The sequence below is a fragment of the Phalacrocorax carbo genome, chromosome 3 (assembly GCF_963921805.1).
Source record: "Phalacrocorax carbo chromosome 3, bPhaCar2.1, whole genome shotgun sequence".
NCBI classification, from domain to species: domain Eukaryota; kingdom Metazoa; phylum Chordata; class Aves; order Suliformes; family Phalacrocoracidae; genus Phalacrocorax; species Phalacrocorax carbo.
In genome coordinates, this window is record NC_087515.1 from 79,855,121 (window position 1) to 79,870,313 (window position 15,193).

At 38.7% G+C, this 15,193-nt stretch overlaps 1 protein-coding gene across 3 annotated transcripts in view; it reads right to left on the reverse strand.

Moving 5' to 3' along the window:
- CRYBG1 (crystallin beta-gamma domain containing 1) overlaps positions 1 to 15,193 on the reverse strand; it is a 65,592-nt gene that overhangs the window by 22,817 nt on the left and 27,582 nt on the right. For all 3 annotated transcript variants that reach the window (XM_064447521.1, XM_064447522.1, XM_064447523.1), the window contains exons 3-13: positions 11,746 to 13,210; positions 11,485 to 11,661; positions 8,893 to 8,940; positions 8,662 to 8,780; positions 7,146 to 7,308; positions 6,041 to 6,180; positions 3,108 to 3,234; positions 2,760 to 2,795; positions 2,221 to 2,363; positions 1,838 to 1,964; positions 1,604 to 1,749 (exon numbers count right to left, since the gene is read on the reverse strand). In XM_064447521.1, the coding sequence (XP_064303591.1) occupies positions 1,604 to 1,749; positions 1,838 to 1,964; positions 2,221 to 2,363; positions 2,760 to 2,795; positions 3,108 to 3,234; positions 6,041 to 6,180; positions 7,146 to 7,308; positions 8,662 to 8,780; positions 8,893 to 8,940; positions 11,485 to 11,661; positions 11,746 to 13,210 (2,691 nt within the window). The remainder of the gene's footprint in view (positions 1 to 1,603; positions 1,750 to 1,837; positions 1,965 to 2,220; positions 2,364 to 2,759; positions 2,796 to 3,107; positions 3,235 to 6,040; positions 6,181 to 7,145; positions 7,309 to 8,661; positions 8,781 to 8,892; positions 8,941 to 11,484; positions 11,662 to 11,745; positions 13,211 to 15,193) is intronic.

Sequence of the window (15,193 nt, forward strand, 5' to 3'; positions counted from 1 at the left end):
ATTTTTCTACCTGAACAGTTACTTAACACTTAAAATAAAGCATTTCATGACCAAGCATGACTTAACCTGGATCATTCAACCTTTCTGGCATGTTAGCATTTACTAAGAGCACCACCACAAAACCCCCAAACACTCACAACCGCTTTGGAAACAAAAGGGTCATACAAGACTGTTCAGAGTTGAGTGCTAGCCACCTGTTATCTACAATGCACCTAAATTTTTAAAAAGCTTATTCCTGCAAATTACATCTTTAGGAGACTACAAGGTGAGATTACAGTAGTGGTAGCAGAGTCTGTGGGACAAGAGTTTTGTTTGTAATGACTTCTAGCCGCCTTTACCATCACAGTATGAGAGTCACTCTTAATTACTAGAATACTCGAAGTCAAGTATGATTCCTATCTCAGCTGCAACAGACAATTACTAGAACAACTACACAAAGGGCATGATAGGTAACCCACATTTTGTTTCCCAGTCTTCAGAGGCAACTCTTTCACATGAATCTCGCTTGCATATTACAGAAGACAAAAGGGCGCAGTGGCCTCAAAGGTCACCAGGCGGAAAAAAACGCTGCTGTCGCACCATATTCATATAAAAATCAAAAGCATTCCTCTGGAATGCACTGAGCTTGATTCTGCAATCTTTAGCCAGACAAAACTTGCAGAGATATCACACAGATAACACACAAAGATTTAGGGTGTGGCTGGGTAAGGCAGAGCTTTCAGCAAGTCACCTGCATACCAGGCAGGGAGAGAGACTGTACGTCTCACACTCTTTTGGCTCTACTACTTCAAGTATTTTTGTATATGTGCAGACATGATTGCTAATACTTGTTTGTATTTCCAAAATACTTTGATGTAGTCTGCAAGGCTGTGAAACTCTATTTGCAATTGATGTACTGAACAAATCAAAGAGCAAAGTCTATCAACTTATCAACTGCACGTGGCAACACATGTGCCACAAAGAGTAAAAGTTGTTAATGGCCATGCCAATGAAAAGATTTGGGAACCACTGTGTTAAAAAAAAACCAAACCCAAACAATAAAAAACACCACCACGGTGCTAAAATACTATTAACCTATGGGATTCACTGCAAAAGCAGTGTTACTTTTCAGAACAGTTGAAGTCTCCTTAATATCAGAATGTATTAGTGAGCACAGTAAGAGTTATCTCCATTTTACACACAGCTGAGACAAAGAGCAAGGAATTTGTCTCTGGTCAAACACAAGAAGCCTGCAAATTAGTTTCAAAACTGGAAATTAGCTCCATAATGACTTTGCTGTTGAAACACTTTTAAAAAAAATACAGCCACGAGAACAAGCTATTTGTGCATCTCTGATGAAACGTCATACCATACTTTCATACTTTGTGCATCAGTAAGTCAACATTTCCTGGGACCATCTGATCTTATGAGAAGAAAACCAATTTATGGTACATATTCACAAAAACCTTACTTTTCACATTCTGCAGTCGAGGGCAGAAAACTTTATCTGAAGACTCCACACAGACATTAGAAGTCAGAGTGCTGAAAAACACCTGCAAATACTATCAAATTCTAAAAGGAATAGCACATTTAAAATTGAACAGCAATTAAAAATATCACTTACACGCCACTTAGCACATTTATAGACTGTGTCCTCAGCCCATATCCAGTGTCTTTCAAATTGGAAATAATTCCTAACACATTAATATTGGCACCCTTTGATCCGAAGTCTTTTTCACTGTACATTATCATATGGGAACTTGAGAAGTCCTGTTAAAACAAAGGGAAGCACCATAAGGAAAATGCAACATGACATCTTGGTGCACTCAGGAGAAGCCTACATGTTCTTGGGACTTACGCCAACAATCGGTCGCAGTGACTGCAACGCTTCATCATAGCCACCCCAGTCTGTCCAATCCCGATACGCTCCTTCTTCCAGCAAGTACTGATGGCCTTCAAACCCAGGCTTCTCATAAGCGACCCAGCTAAACAACAACAACAGAGTCAGCGTGAGAAAATGGACAACTGCCACTCCGTGTTGTTACGGAGCAGCTACAGATGTGTGGAATTTGTTCTTTTGGTGTGACTACTTGCAAATTTAACCCAGGCATATATGTAAACGCAAAAACTAGGAAAACAGAGAACATAAACAGGTACTGAATTTGTCCACTGCAATTTCCAGCCTAAGGAGTTACTACTTCAGCTGAAGGGGAAATATTGCCGCTGTTTTCCCACACTTACACTCCTCCCAGTACTTTCATGGATCCCACTGATGTAAGTGGAAGTCTTCTCTTTTCTTCTGATTCCTTGTCATCTAGCATGAAGATCTCTGATTCTATTTCCACATGTCTCCCTTCAAAGAAAGGCTTCTCATAAATGATTACCTGTAGCAGAAATGAAGTAAAAGAAAAGTTGCGGAGAGCATGATGAATTCTGACGATAGTTTCTTTTGCATGGGCACACAGAGGGAGAAGGTGAGATTATGAAACTAATTATTGGGATCTCTCTATTCTCTTCAAGAGGTCTTTCCCTTAGAGATGTAACATGAAGGCTTGAATGTTCATTACCCATTTGCATTATCCAGACCGCTGTTAATACTGCCATATATGTATGTGATGGATGCATAAATGTGACAGAAATTGCAGTTTTGTGGTGTGAACACATACAGCAGGACCAGCCACTAACCCATCAGTAGTTGGTACACGATCAAGATATGTTTACCTACCCATGTGTAGTTCATATGTTATAAAATACCTTTGGACATTCAAATAGACTTTTACCTTTGGCTCTCCACTGAATTCAACTTTGCGACCACCCTGTTAAAAAAAAAATAATAATTGTCTACACTTAGACAACTTAGAGGCAACTATAAGTCATCAACTCTTCACAGAGACAGAATTAAAAAGAAACCTTCCCTAAAACTTGAAGAACACAAGTGAAAATAAGAAGGCAGATTAAAGGCAGAAATGGATGCAATCAAATGTTGAAAGTTCAAGAATGTTATAGGATAAAAAGGTTTTTTGAAGAGTTACATTCTTCTGAGTCTTGAAAAATTGAACCACCTTAACACATTATTTGTAACACACAAACATAGGTTATGTAACTTGCAAGTAATAACATTATTTTACCATTTTCAAGGGCCTCATGGACCTGATGTAGGCTTCCTTCTTCTCCCAGAACGCTAAATTAGGGTATTCACCAGGCTCCAACATTAAAGGGACTCCCTGGAAACCCGGTTCTTCATAAATTAGCCATCTAAAGGTAGGAGGTGGGGTGGGGGGAGGAAAGCAAAAGATAAAAATCCCAAAACATTTCTGAATAGTAAAGAAGATGACAATATGCTTACTTTAGAAAAGACATCATTGTACACTTAATAAAACTTTATTTCTTTACCATCAAAATTGCCAGCTATAAGCTGGCATACTGGCAAACTTCTGTGCCAGTGCAGGAACCACCAATAATACATGTGTTTTGTCTGAACTCTGAACGGGCTAAAAATAAAGAACAGTACCAATGAACAGACAGTTAAGAATTTGACTTAATCTGAGGGCAACCCCAGTTTTAGACTAAAGTTTCAAGACTTAAGGTTACTCTGCATTATTTTAAGAATAGTTTTAAAATATGCAGAACCAGTTTTCAAGAAGGTGAAAGATCTCTACTAACCTAGACTTGGATTTGTTGCAAAATCTGTTCAATAAAGAATTCTAAACTTGTGTTATTTACTAATATGTAGAAAAACCTGACCACGCCTTAGAAATCTACTTACTCATAGGTTGTATCTGCTAATAAATCTGCTTTGAAAGACATAACTCTCAAAATTCCTGATTGGGACAGCAAGAGTAGTTTGTCAAAGGCTTTTTTTCAAGAAAATCTTAGCCAGTAATCAGTTACTGGAAACCAAGAAACATACTGCTGATCTCTGCATAAGGATGCAATGTATTTCTTCCAGTTAAATTTACTGATCTCTCAGAAGTGCAGCATGGACCAGTATAAGACACATGTTAAATAGGAACACTTCATGAAGCCAACCCTTTAATCACTTAAGGATCACAATGTAGAAATCTGGTGATATCAGAAAGATGTTAAAATAATCCATCACCCTATCCTGTTTAAAAGGCAGATTCCAAGCTGATGCAAACTGGCACAAGTTGGTATAGTTTCATTGCAGACACATGGTTCCAAGAAACAAACAAGGAGCTTTAGTTTTATTTCTGTCTATAGCTGAATACTTGACATATTGCGTGTCCTGTAGTCACATCGCTCAGTAAGCCCTCAACTTCACTGCAAGAATTTAAACACATGGAAGACCAAGGAGAGAGTAGAATCAGAAGATAAAGGTGCACTGACTCATTTTTGTTGGCAGCTTTTAGTAAACAACAATTAAGCATGAACACTGGGAAACCTTAAGAAGATACAACCACACCCACACGGTAAGGTGACTCAGAATCAGAGCCTCCCTCAGCTGCCAGTACTGTGAACTATGCCAGGCCTGTAAACTAAAAGAAAGAAAAAACCCTGCAACACGCAAAAGAAAGCAGCAACAGTTTATGGAATTTCTCATGCAAGCAACTGGCAGAAGCAACTTCCTTCTACACTGGACTAAACAACTGACATCTCAAAGATTATTTTTCAGCTGCCTATTTTGCTTCCTGGTGCAAATACTAGTCTGCCTTCCCTCAAGGGATCCAAATGCAACAGAGAGAAATTAAGACTGTAAGAGTTTACATTGATTTAGTGCAAAAAACAGTGTCACATGGATGCAAAACAAGGGCCAGTCTGAAGTCTGACATGTGTACAGGTTCTGCTCCCTTTCCAAAAATGTTGTAATTTCACTATTTACAGAATGCTTTTGAGCAAGGGACAGAAAAAAAAAATAGAGAGGTAGGTGAAGCCAATTAATAACCAACCTCCAAGTAACATACTTGATTTCATTACTTTTGGCAGACATGTAATTTGGATTAAGCTTGCAGTTCAACGGAAATAACCTCCTGTCAGAGAACCAACTACTTGGACATCTTAAAATTTCCCTATATACTGAAGTGCTTCATTTTTTCCCCCAAAACAAGGTGTATAGATTTCATCAGATAAAATACCCTTTACCTAACAACTAAAATGCCCCATCCATCATGCGGCATATTTGAATACATCTTTGCAGCAGTATGTAACACTTGTCTTTAGTTGGGCAGTTCTTGATAGTTAAATAGACCATTTGCAACAGGCAAACGCTTATCAGTGCCCAAACACAACATGGCCAACAGGTAACAACCAAAGTCTGTACACCCTGCAAAACGTTCTGCAAGACCCAACATCATTGAAAGCAGTTCCACTCTCTCACTTGTTCTGAATGCAGCCTCCCTCTTCTGCATACTTTTCCCAGTACCACTGTGAGGCATATTTTCAGTACTGATTTACAAGTTTGTTTATTAAGTTATCAAAACCACCACTACTACTGGATTGTTCCTTAGAGGTCTCCTTTCCCAGAAAAACTTGCTTAGTTCATGACATACATTACACTCCCAACTCAGATGGCTAGATAATTTCAGATGATATAACATACATGTCCTAAACATCACCATAAAAACACCCATTAAAATGTAGTATGAGATACAAGAACGCTTTCCAGAGTCCACACATGACACAGTCTTATTTTGTAACACAAGACCTTCAAAATGTTTTTCTTTTAGTACAGTCATTTCAGGTTTAGAGGAAAGCAAGTAGGAAACGCAGTCTTATCATAACAGTTCATCCCCCCACTCTCACTTTGCCTGAATAAGAAAGAGCAGGAGCGGCAAACTCATTCCTTTGCTTCAAAAACACAAGGGTTGCTCTGTCTTTACCACATGCAAGCAGAAGAAAAACTGCTCCAACAAAACATTTTAAGAGGTCAGCCTCTCCAAGAGTGAAGCATTACAATGATGTACTAATACTACTGTCAACAAATACTACCAAAATACAGGTCTAGAATAAATATAGCCTGCTTGCATGTCTGATAGGTGTAACCAACGGTTTAAACCAAATTCCTTCCATAGCAGTACACGTTCATAGAGAACTATGCACTTACATGCCCCAGTGTACTTTGATAGAACAAGTCTTCTGAGTGGTGCCAAACACCCCTGTTTCCTCCGTGTCGTCGAAAAAGGAAGTCACGATTCCTAACCCTTCAGGTTCTGTATACAAATCAATTCGGCAAACCCTGTAATCCTGAAAAATGAAGATTGCCATAATCACTAAATCTGTGCTGCGAGTTCTGTAATTAATGTGGATAACTAAATCAGTTTTGAAACACCTGTTTATTTTAAATTGTTTCCCTCCTTGTCAATTACTACTGCTATTAGATGCCTATAATAAAAGTAGAACTAGGCCAGTTTGCCTGTCTCTGGACTAAGACAGTCAATCTCTAATCAGCATTTAGACTGTTTACTTTCTGCCATCTAGGCAGGGATGCACCTTCTTTCATCAGTTAACATCTCTAGCAAATTAAATCCTAAGAGAACACCAAGCAATCCATTCTTGAAAAGAACTGCAATTTAAACAAGAATTGTAGTAAGAAGCAATATATATTCCTCCTTTTTCCTTTCCTAGTCAAATAACTTTATAGCTCATGCCTGTTTTGGAAACCTGCAAAGATAATTTCTTAGCGGTAGGTTAAAAGTGCATGTAGGAAGGCTGCTCTACCATGTGTGAAGCTCCCTGATAAGTTTGTGCATACAAGGCTATTTTTTGAGTATTAAACCAGGTTTGTTGTTTGACACTAAAGTTCAGGTCGAATGTAAATTTGGTTTATATTAAAAAAAAAGAAAAAGAAAAATGCACACACATCTTTTGAAAATATGAGTCTGTAGAATTACTGATGGGTTTCTGGGATGTTTTTTCCTGAGAGACTGAGCAGGCTAAAAAGCATATGCTGTACATAGCATTTTGGAAGCTATTCTAATAAAAACCACTAAGTTTTGTTCCTGCCCTATCCTTCCAGTAGATGTTACCATAATCTCTATTGTGCAAAAGCCCCCACATTTATTTTGTGATTAAACAAGAAATTCAACATGGAAGAATGTTTCATGCATTTACAACTCATGTTACACTTGTGTCTAATACACCAATCGCACTTTGTATCAATACAAAACACCACCAAACATTAAGATCTATAGAAAATTTTCTTTACTTGCCTTAACAACATGTCTTATTGAACCAATCACTGCAGGCTTTAGAGATTTGCATTCATTTTGCTCTTCAGAAGTACCTGCACCCCAAATATCTGGGAGTTCCACCTCTCCTTCTTCCAGGGGAATAGAGGGGCCTTCAAAATTTGGTTTCTCATAGAGTATCCAGCTTAAAATAAAAAATTCTCAGTTTTAATAATGCTTTATGTAGTGTGATTTTCAAAAATCATGCTCCCATTTAACAAGTCCTTTCACAAGAACTATTATTTCCAGACCCTTCCTACCACCCCAACACAGCTTATCTGCCCAAAACTCCTGATGCAAGCCATTTTGGGTCTCTGTGATACTTTTTAAAGCAACGATAAAAACAAAAATTCCTACTGCTGACATTGTAATTTCATCAAAAACTCCTCCACCTTTTTAAATTGATGATTTGGAGCTGCAAGACTACTGTCTATGAATACCAGACTTTTGCATGAGATAATAATCAGAACCAATTTGTAGGTCAGAAGATGTTGACGCTGCAGACTGCCGCATCATGTATAAACAGACAAGCTACTTGGATCCTGTGAACAGCAGCCTGGAGTTCCACAGGGGCTGGTATAAAAGTGCCAAAGGATAAGACTGCTCAGAAGACAAGCACAACTTTATTTTTAATGGCAGGCTTGATTATGTAACTAGATAAAAACTATATCCATCTGCAAATACAAACCCCTCCCCTGGAGCTCTCAGTTGAAGAGAGGGGGGAACCCCAGTCCTTTAGTGCATGCTGGACGAGAAGACCTGGTTCACACAGATCAAAAGATTCTCATTCCAGTTTTCTGAACTAAACAGCAATCAGTGTGCTTCCCAGTACCTCCTACTACAGCTGGCCCTTGTTTCTGCAGCATACTATCAGATCATTACTTCTGAGAACCTGCAATTTGATCGTATTATAGCCTGGCCACAACTTAACTTGCCATGCTATCCACACTAATAATGGCTGTTCTGTTAATGCTGTAAAGAATGTAGAGGATGAACTTGTTTTGAATTACTCTTAGGCGGTCTAGGTTTTAGAGAAAAATTCCCTCTGGACTTATCAAAGAAACAGCCAATTATCTCCACAGCACACCACCTTATACCTTTGGCCATGAATTAATCTTCTGCATCCAAACCCATGTCAGACCTGGCTTTAAAATCATTTGCTAGCCTTTTAGCCCAACCCAAATACTATGCAAGAACCCATAAAGGGGAGAGGAGTCCAAGGGCAGCATAGCTGGACACAATCTGTCATTTCATCCCATGCCTATGCCTGGTGAAATGTTGCACCCCTCCAGATGGTGACACTCACTCAATTTGTCAGCAAATTACATTTCCCAGCCCAAAACTTCCTATTGCAAAGGTAAGATGCCGCGTCTCTTGCTCATAGGTGTCTACGTTACGTTGCCATTTGCAAGGCAGACTTACTGTGAATTACATGCTGGTTCTGTTTCAACAGATTTTTGGACAGACCAATGATAAAGAGTAAAAATTAATCTCTTACCATCCTCTGATGACTTTAACTAAAATTGTTGGTGACAGAACCCAAGAACTGCAATCCAGAACATCATGGAAAACTTCAATAGCATTTTTCTGATAGTCCGATTCACAGTATATCACCAGCTGTGTTAAAAAAAAAAAACACACCCAAAACAAATAAAACCAAACGTATCATTCTATCTTGCTATGCTTTAAATATAGAGCGGAACAGTAAAGATAATAAAATGGATCTTACCTTGCCAGGTCTGGGATTGATTTTACTTTGTCCATTTCTTGAAAGTGCCTATAGACAGTGAGGAGAGAAAAGTCACACCAAAAAAGAAGAATCCCAAACCAAAAACATATTCAGTAAAGATACTCAGCTACAAAAAAGAGCTAGTGAAACAGAATAAAAATTAGTCTGAATAGTAAAAAGCTGATAACACTTCAGCTACACCTACTTACTGTTTCAATTCCTTCTTCCTCCTGAAGAGTGGTATCTTGCCACAAATGTACAAATTTACACCCTTTTTTTTTTTTAAACTCTGAATATATCATCTCACTGAAGCCAACTAAACTCAGACTTGAAATGCTTTAAAATCCTTCTGATCAGCTTCCTATATGTTCCAGGAGTTTCATACCAAGAGATTACTGAAAAAACTGTCATTAATAAAATATATGCTCTGCAATGATAAAGACATTAATGAAAGTTTCAATGTCTGGTAATCACAAAGCATGAAATGATTTTGAAGGAACGCATGAAAACACTGAGGAGGCATGATGGCATTTACATGTATGAACTAATTAGCATAATCAATTTTGTGCTGAACACCTTGTAACAAGATAGGTTTCTTCAGAAAAGCGTGAGACTGCGCAATAAGTGATGGACGAAAAATGCAGAGAAAATAAAACACATTGAGGTATACAACATCTATAACAATACTGAAGTCAGTGGTAAATTATATGATATAGAATATATGGGAAAGTTGTGGTTGCACCACGTCATCTTAAAACAAATAAAGAAAGCATTGCAATTATGCGCCTGGTTCCCTAGCAAGGACAGGAGTGCTCATTCTGGGTCAGGGTCCCACGCTTCTAGGGACTATTCATACAAACAAAAACCACCAAACAGACCCTGCTCCTAAATAGGTTGCAGACTAAGATAACCAACAACATGCGTAAGAAACTAATGAGAACAAGTAGTCAGCATGCAGGGCAGGCAGTGGTCTCAGGACGGAGCTCCTAACCACCATCAGATTTTTGTAGGCATCATCAAGACACGTTGAAGCATGACTGGTTTTTTTAGCCTGTGCTTCAATTCCAGTTAGAACTTGCTCTGTGTTTTAAGGAATGCCGAAGTCATTGTTTTGGGCTGCCCTTACTCTTTTCCTTCACATTACCCATTAGGCATTGCATCATCATTTTCTTAGTCAGTGGAAGATGCACAGTAGGTATGCATCATACCAACATTCTCAGTTCCTCTATAACTTGAGCAAGACACTTCAGAGCCAGCAACAATGCTGCAGAAGTCCTGGAACCCTACGGAGCCTAATGGGCTTCTCTCAATAGGTCTTATGTGTGTGCATACCTCCTTGCCGTATCAGGCCTCCACACTCTACTGAAAAACTGAAACCCAGTCAGGGGCACCAGTTTAAGTAGCAAAAATAACCAGTACTAGTCATTTAGCTTTAAACTCAGGTTTTGAAACCTAAGCAGGACCATCCAGAGTAAGAAAGCCTCTTTAACTGGCAGCGTAAGTCTATACCACTGCAAATAACCCCCCTAATTTTCATCCCCACACTAATTAAAAAACTTCCCATGAGAGAAAAATCTGCATCCTCAAAATTGCAAGGTAGCATGGATTTATTTCCTTCTGCAAGATGAAGAGGAAAGGAATTATTTCTACTACTCCCCCACCCCTTTTAATAGAACTGTAACAGCAGATAACCATTAGCTTCGGAAAAGTATTTCTCAAACTTCTTATATGCTGCTTCAATCCCACAGATCACATTAACACAGCTATTAAAGTCTGGAGAACATATTTCTTCCCACGATTCTTAGAACTCTTGATTATAGTTTTCCTCTCAAGTAACAGTAAAGGCCCACAACCGAAATAGCAGATCCTATAGGACATTGGTTCATCGCTTTGAAAACAGAAATTACAAAGTTCTCCCACATTAAGGTAAAGCTGCCCTGAAGGGAAAATGCAGGTCTGCCTTCACTCATGATGAATAGATGCTCATAATCAGACAAAGAAACAGCCGACCACTGTAGCAGCACTTTCAACAATCACTACCATCCACTTTTTAAAGTGTTCCAAATGAATATAGATATTCTATCAAATGCATGGGAATGCTGGGAACAAAAACGGAGGACTAAAAAAAGTTTGTCCTGTTACTCATTTAATGGTGCAATGGCTGAATGCCTTGCTGGAAGAGGACAGAGATTACCGTCAACAGAAGAAGCAGGTACAAGTTTCTGAAGTTCACAGAAAACATTCCACTAATTTACAACAAAAAATAAAGTTAGCATGAGATTTGGTTCAAAATAATACAAAACCAAGTATGAAGAAATATTCAAACATACACTTTCAATTCATACTTGTGAAGAGTCTCAAAATAAGGGTACCATAAAGAACCATAACTATGTTAATAGATGCCACCTCATTTTCATGTGTAGGCAACATCAGATTAAACTGGTACCATACCTACGCTCACCTCTCTGTATTTGTAACCTATGTATGTCCCTAAGAGGGGAAAACAAAACAAAACAATGTATGCACATCGTCAATAGAAAATACAAAAGCTGGGTAACTTTCCAGGCAGATTTTAAACAACACAATACTTACATCCACATCTAATAAACCAGTGGGGACATTTGATTCATATCTGCTTGTCCCTAGCCAGCTGGAAAAACTTTTCTCAGGGTTCCCATAGTTGGGCATTTGTAAATTTAGGTCTTTCTTTGCACTATCTGCTTGCATGTACTTCTCCACAAAACTTGGAAATTTCATATCTGAAAGAGACTGAATTACAAAATCAAGATTAACAGTCATTCAGCAGGTAGACAAAATTTTACGTGGTTGCATTTCATGAATGATCTTTATTACCTCTGATTTTTGAGGCATGCTGAATGGCCCAGAAGCATCCTGTTGTAAAAGAGGCATCCCTGAGGAGTCAGTTGTAAAACCTGTAGCAGTGTTATTTACTGAGGTGACAGAAGGATTAAAAAACTTTTCTTTAGATGTAGAAGACAGCAAGCTTGAGAAAAGGGAGCTTTTTTCAAGACGAGATCTCTTAATTTCACCATCTGTACCATCAATATTCTCTTTTCCATTTATTTCCTGAGTAAAGACAGGTTCGTCTCTATTACATGATTGCAGGGCTTTGAATACGATACTTTGCTCTGTTGATGCACGCTTGGGCCTGACTCTGGCTATTGTTTCCAGGCTTTGCATTTTAATTTGTTGGGCTGGTAACAGATCCTGTGTTTTTTCCCTCCTCAGTCCCAAACCAAAAGTAAATACAGTAGGATCAAATACTTTTTCTAAGTTGTCTTCATGAATAGGAGGCATTGCGAAGTGGGGTGCTGGGGACTTGGGAAGCTTTGACCTCTTCTTCTTCTGGGGTAAACAAACCGAGCTGTCCAAGTTTTTTATTGTTTCAGCAAACTTTCTCATGTCGGTTGGAGAATCAAAAATGCTGTCATCTTCAGCAGATCCATTACAGGTTTTGCCTGGGCTCTTTTGTGTATTGAGGTTGTGCTCTGATACCAATATACTATCTTGACTGCTGTCATCATCCTGCAGTGCTGCAAAGCTCAAATCTCCTGGCTTTGCCTTTTTATCTCCATTTTCCATCTTCTTAAATTCTGATCTAGAAACCTGATGAGATGGTAGAGGATATTTATCATCACTACAAGGTGATAAAGCTTCTGTGTTTGGCAGCATCTTTTCTTCATTTCTGTGGAATTCCGAGCGTGTGTTATTTCTCTGGTAGGAAGTATCCTGGGTATTTTCACTTTTACTGGGTGAGTGCAAAGACAGTTTAAAAGGTGAACTTTCTTTTTTAGCTGTGGTTAATTCTGGATCGGGCTGCTTCACAGAGACACTACTAGCATCTACTTTGCTGCTTTGGTTAAAAAGGGATATTGCAGCTTTTACTTTAAGTTCTGTTGTCTTCCCAATATCCTCATAAGAGGCAGAGCCTTCTTCATTTTTGCCTTTTAATTCTGCAGTGCTTTCTTTCTCTGGTGTGCCATTCTCAAATAACTTCTGCCGACTGCTTTGCTTATTTAGTGTTTTATCAGGCTGTTCGCTTTCCTTAGGTTGGTTTCCAAATTTCAGCTTTGCTCTGCCAACAAATGTGCTTGGTACAGTACTGTTTTTTGAAGCAGGGATGTCAGTAGGCCTCTGGCTCTGGTTAGCACATTTATTTTCAAACAAAGAAATTTTGTTGGCAATGTTGCTGTTAGTTTTATTAACTGGTTTTTCAAGAGCATCCTGCTCACTTTCTAAACTGTCTTGATTTGTAGATGCTTTAAAATTCAGCTCTACATTCTTCGGTTTGGCTGGACTACAGGAGGCAAAGTGATACAGAGTTACATCTTTGATTAATCTTGAAAAGACTTGTAGCAATTTTCAAAACAATAAAATGTAGCATTATAATGAAATTTTCCATAGTCATATGCAGTTTAAGTTTTGGTTATCTCAAAAGGAATTAAGTAAAAAAGGAGTAACTATATGAATGACAAAAAAAAAGTTAGACACTAAATAAGGAGGATATATTCCAAACATGTATGCAGCTCTTTAATGCTCAGTAAAACAAAAAAAAAAACACACAGCAGCCTACAGCACCTGCAATTGAGGCAGAGAACGTAACTACTTATGACTGTCAGACATGAAAATTTAATAGCGAATAGGCAGAATAAATTATACGCATGCAATTCCCTACAGAGTTTAGGAAACAAATCCTAATTCATTAAGGTGATAATGAGTTGGTTAGCATTTGAATATACCTCTCCAACAAGTTTTGAAGACATCTGTCCAGATTTTTTGCAGCCCTTAATTTTAAGGTTGCAGAAGCAACCTTAAATTGAGTGAAAGACCTCTTCTGGTCCCATTAGTGCTGGTGGAAAAGGTAACTGTCCCCAACCACTGCACCACTGCTTGGCTAAGCAAACACCACACGTGAGGACTCTCCCATTTCCTTCAGGTAAAGTTAGCTAACAATTTAAACTGTGCAAAATAACTCTGCTGATTTTACAAGAACTGAATTAGGGAACACTTAAGGAAACTTCTCCATCTGAGTGGATAGAGAAGCGTGAACAAGTATGTAGCACATAGTACTCACGTACTATGGCAGAAGGCTGATGACATGCAGCTGAGGGTTTTAATCCTCCTTCCTCTGAATCCAGGAAAAATCATTTGTCCATGGCACTTGCTACTGCAGGAACAGTATGAACAGCTGTGAAGGTGCAGGGCACCTGTCTTCAAAATTTATGAGTCAGATATAAGAGTGTCAATGAGCCTACCCTCACCTCAAAGGCAGACCTGTTCTCCAAAGAGGGATCCAGAGACACTCAGCAGCAGCAGAACAGGCAGAAACTGCACTACATGAAAACTGACAAGGGTGGGAGATAAAGAAACTGGCTTGCAGCAACAATCTCCAGGGCCTCAAATGCTCTATCAACTGATTATTCTGTTATTTAAGCGCTTTCTTCTTTCTCACCTACACAAATTGTGTTCACTGAGCTCTCAGACAGCTCTTCAGTCCAAGAAAGAAGCATGAGGTAGAAGTGAGTTAACATGAACAAGCCAAAACCTGAGATTACTCCTTTCTCCTCTTCCTCAAGCAATCCATCCCAAGTAAGACAGTAAACCCTACTAAAGCAAGGCTCTCAATTGTATAAGCTTCTTTTCTCGGGAGAAGCATGAGGAACAAACTTACTGAAATAACAGAAAGAACCCAAAAATCAGCTGCCAAAGAACCTATGCAGAAAGCAACCATAAAAAATCAGCATGTCTTTTCAGAGGAGACTTCCTGACAGTGCTTACTGTAACTACCAGCCTGCTCACGTCAGTTCACAACTGGAAGGCTCTTATGAAGAACATGTGATGGATAAAAAATGAAATAGTAAACTTGAAAATGATTGGCCATATTTCAGATAGGTGCTAGTAAAACATACTTAGAAAATTTAAGTCTAGAAACAGAAAAAAATTATTCCTGAAAGGGGGAAGGCAGGGAGGGAACTGTCACATAGCATCAAATTAAATATATTTAGACACCGCTTTTTATTTGCAATATGACTGTTTTTCCTAAACTTTTCCAAGTTAAATTATTATATGATTTTTCTTTCTGGAAGATGAATATAAGTTGCAAGGGACCTGTACAAATCAGCCAGTCCAACTTTCTGCTCAAAACAGGGACAGCTTCAAAGTTAGATCAAGTTGCTGAAGGCTTTGTCTGACCAAGTTCTGAGTATCTCCAAGGGAAGCATTGCAGCAGGTCAGTCACTGTCACTGTGAACTATTTTTGCCTTATATCCCACTGCAACTT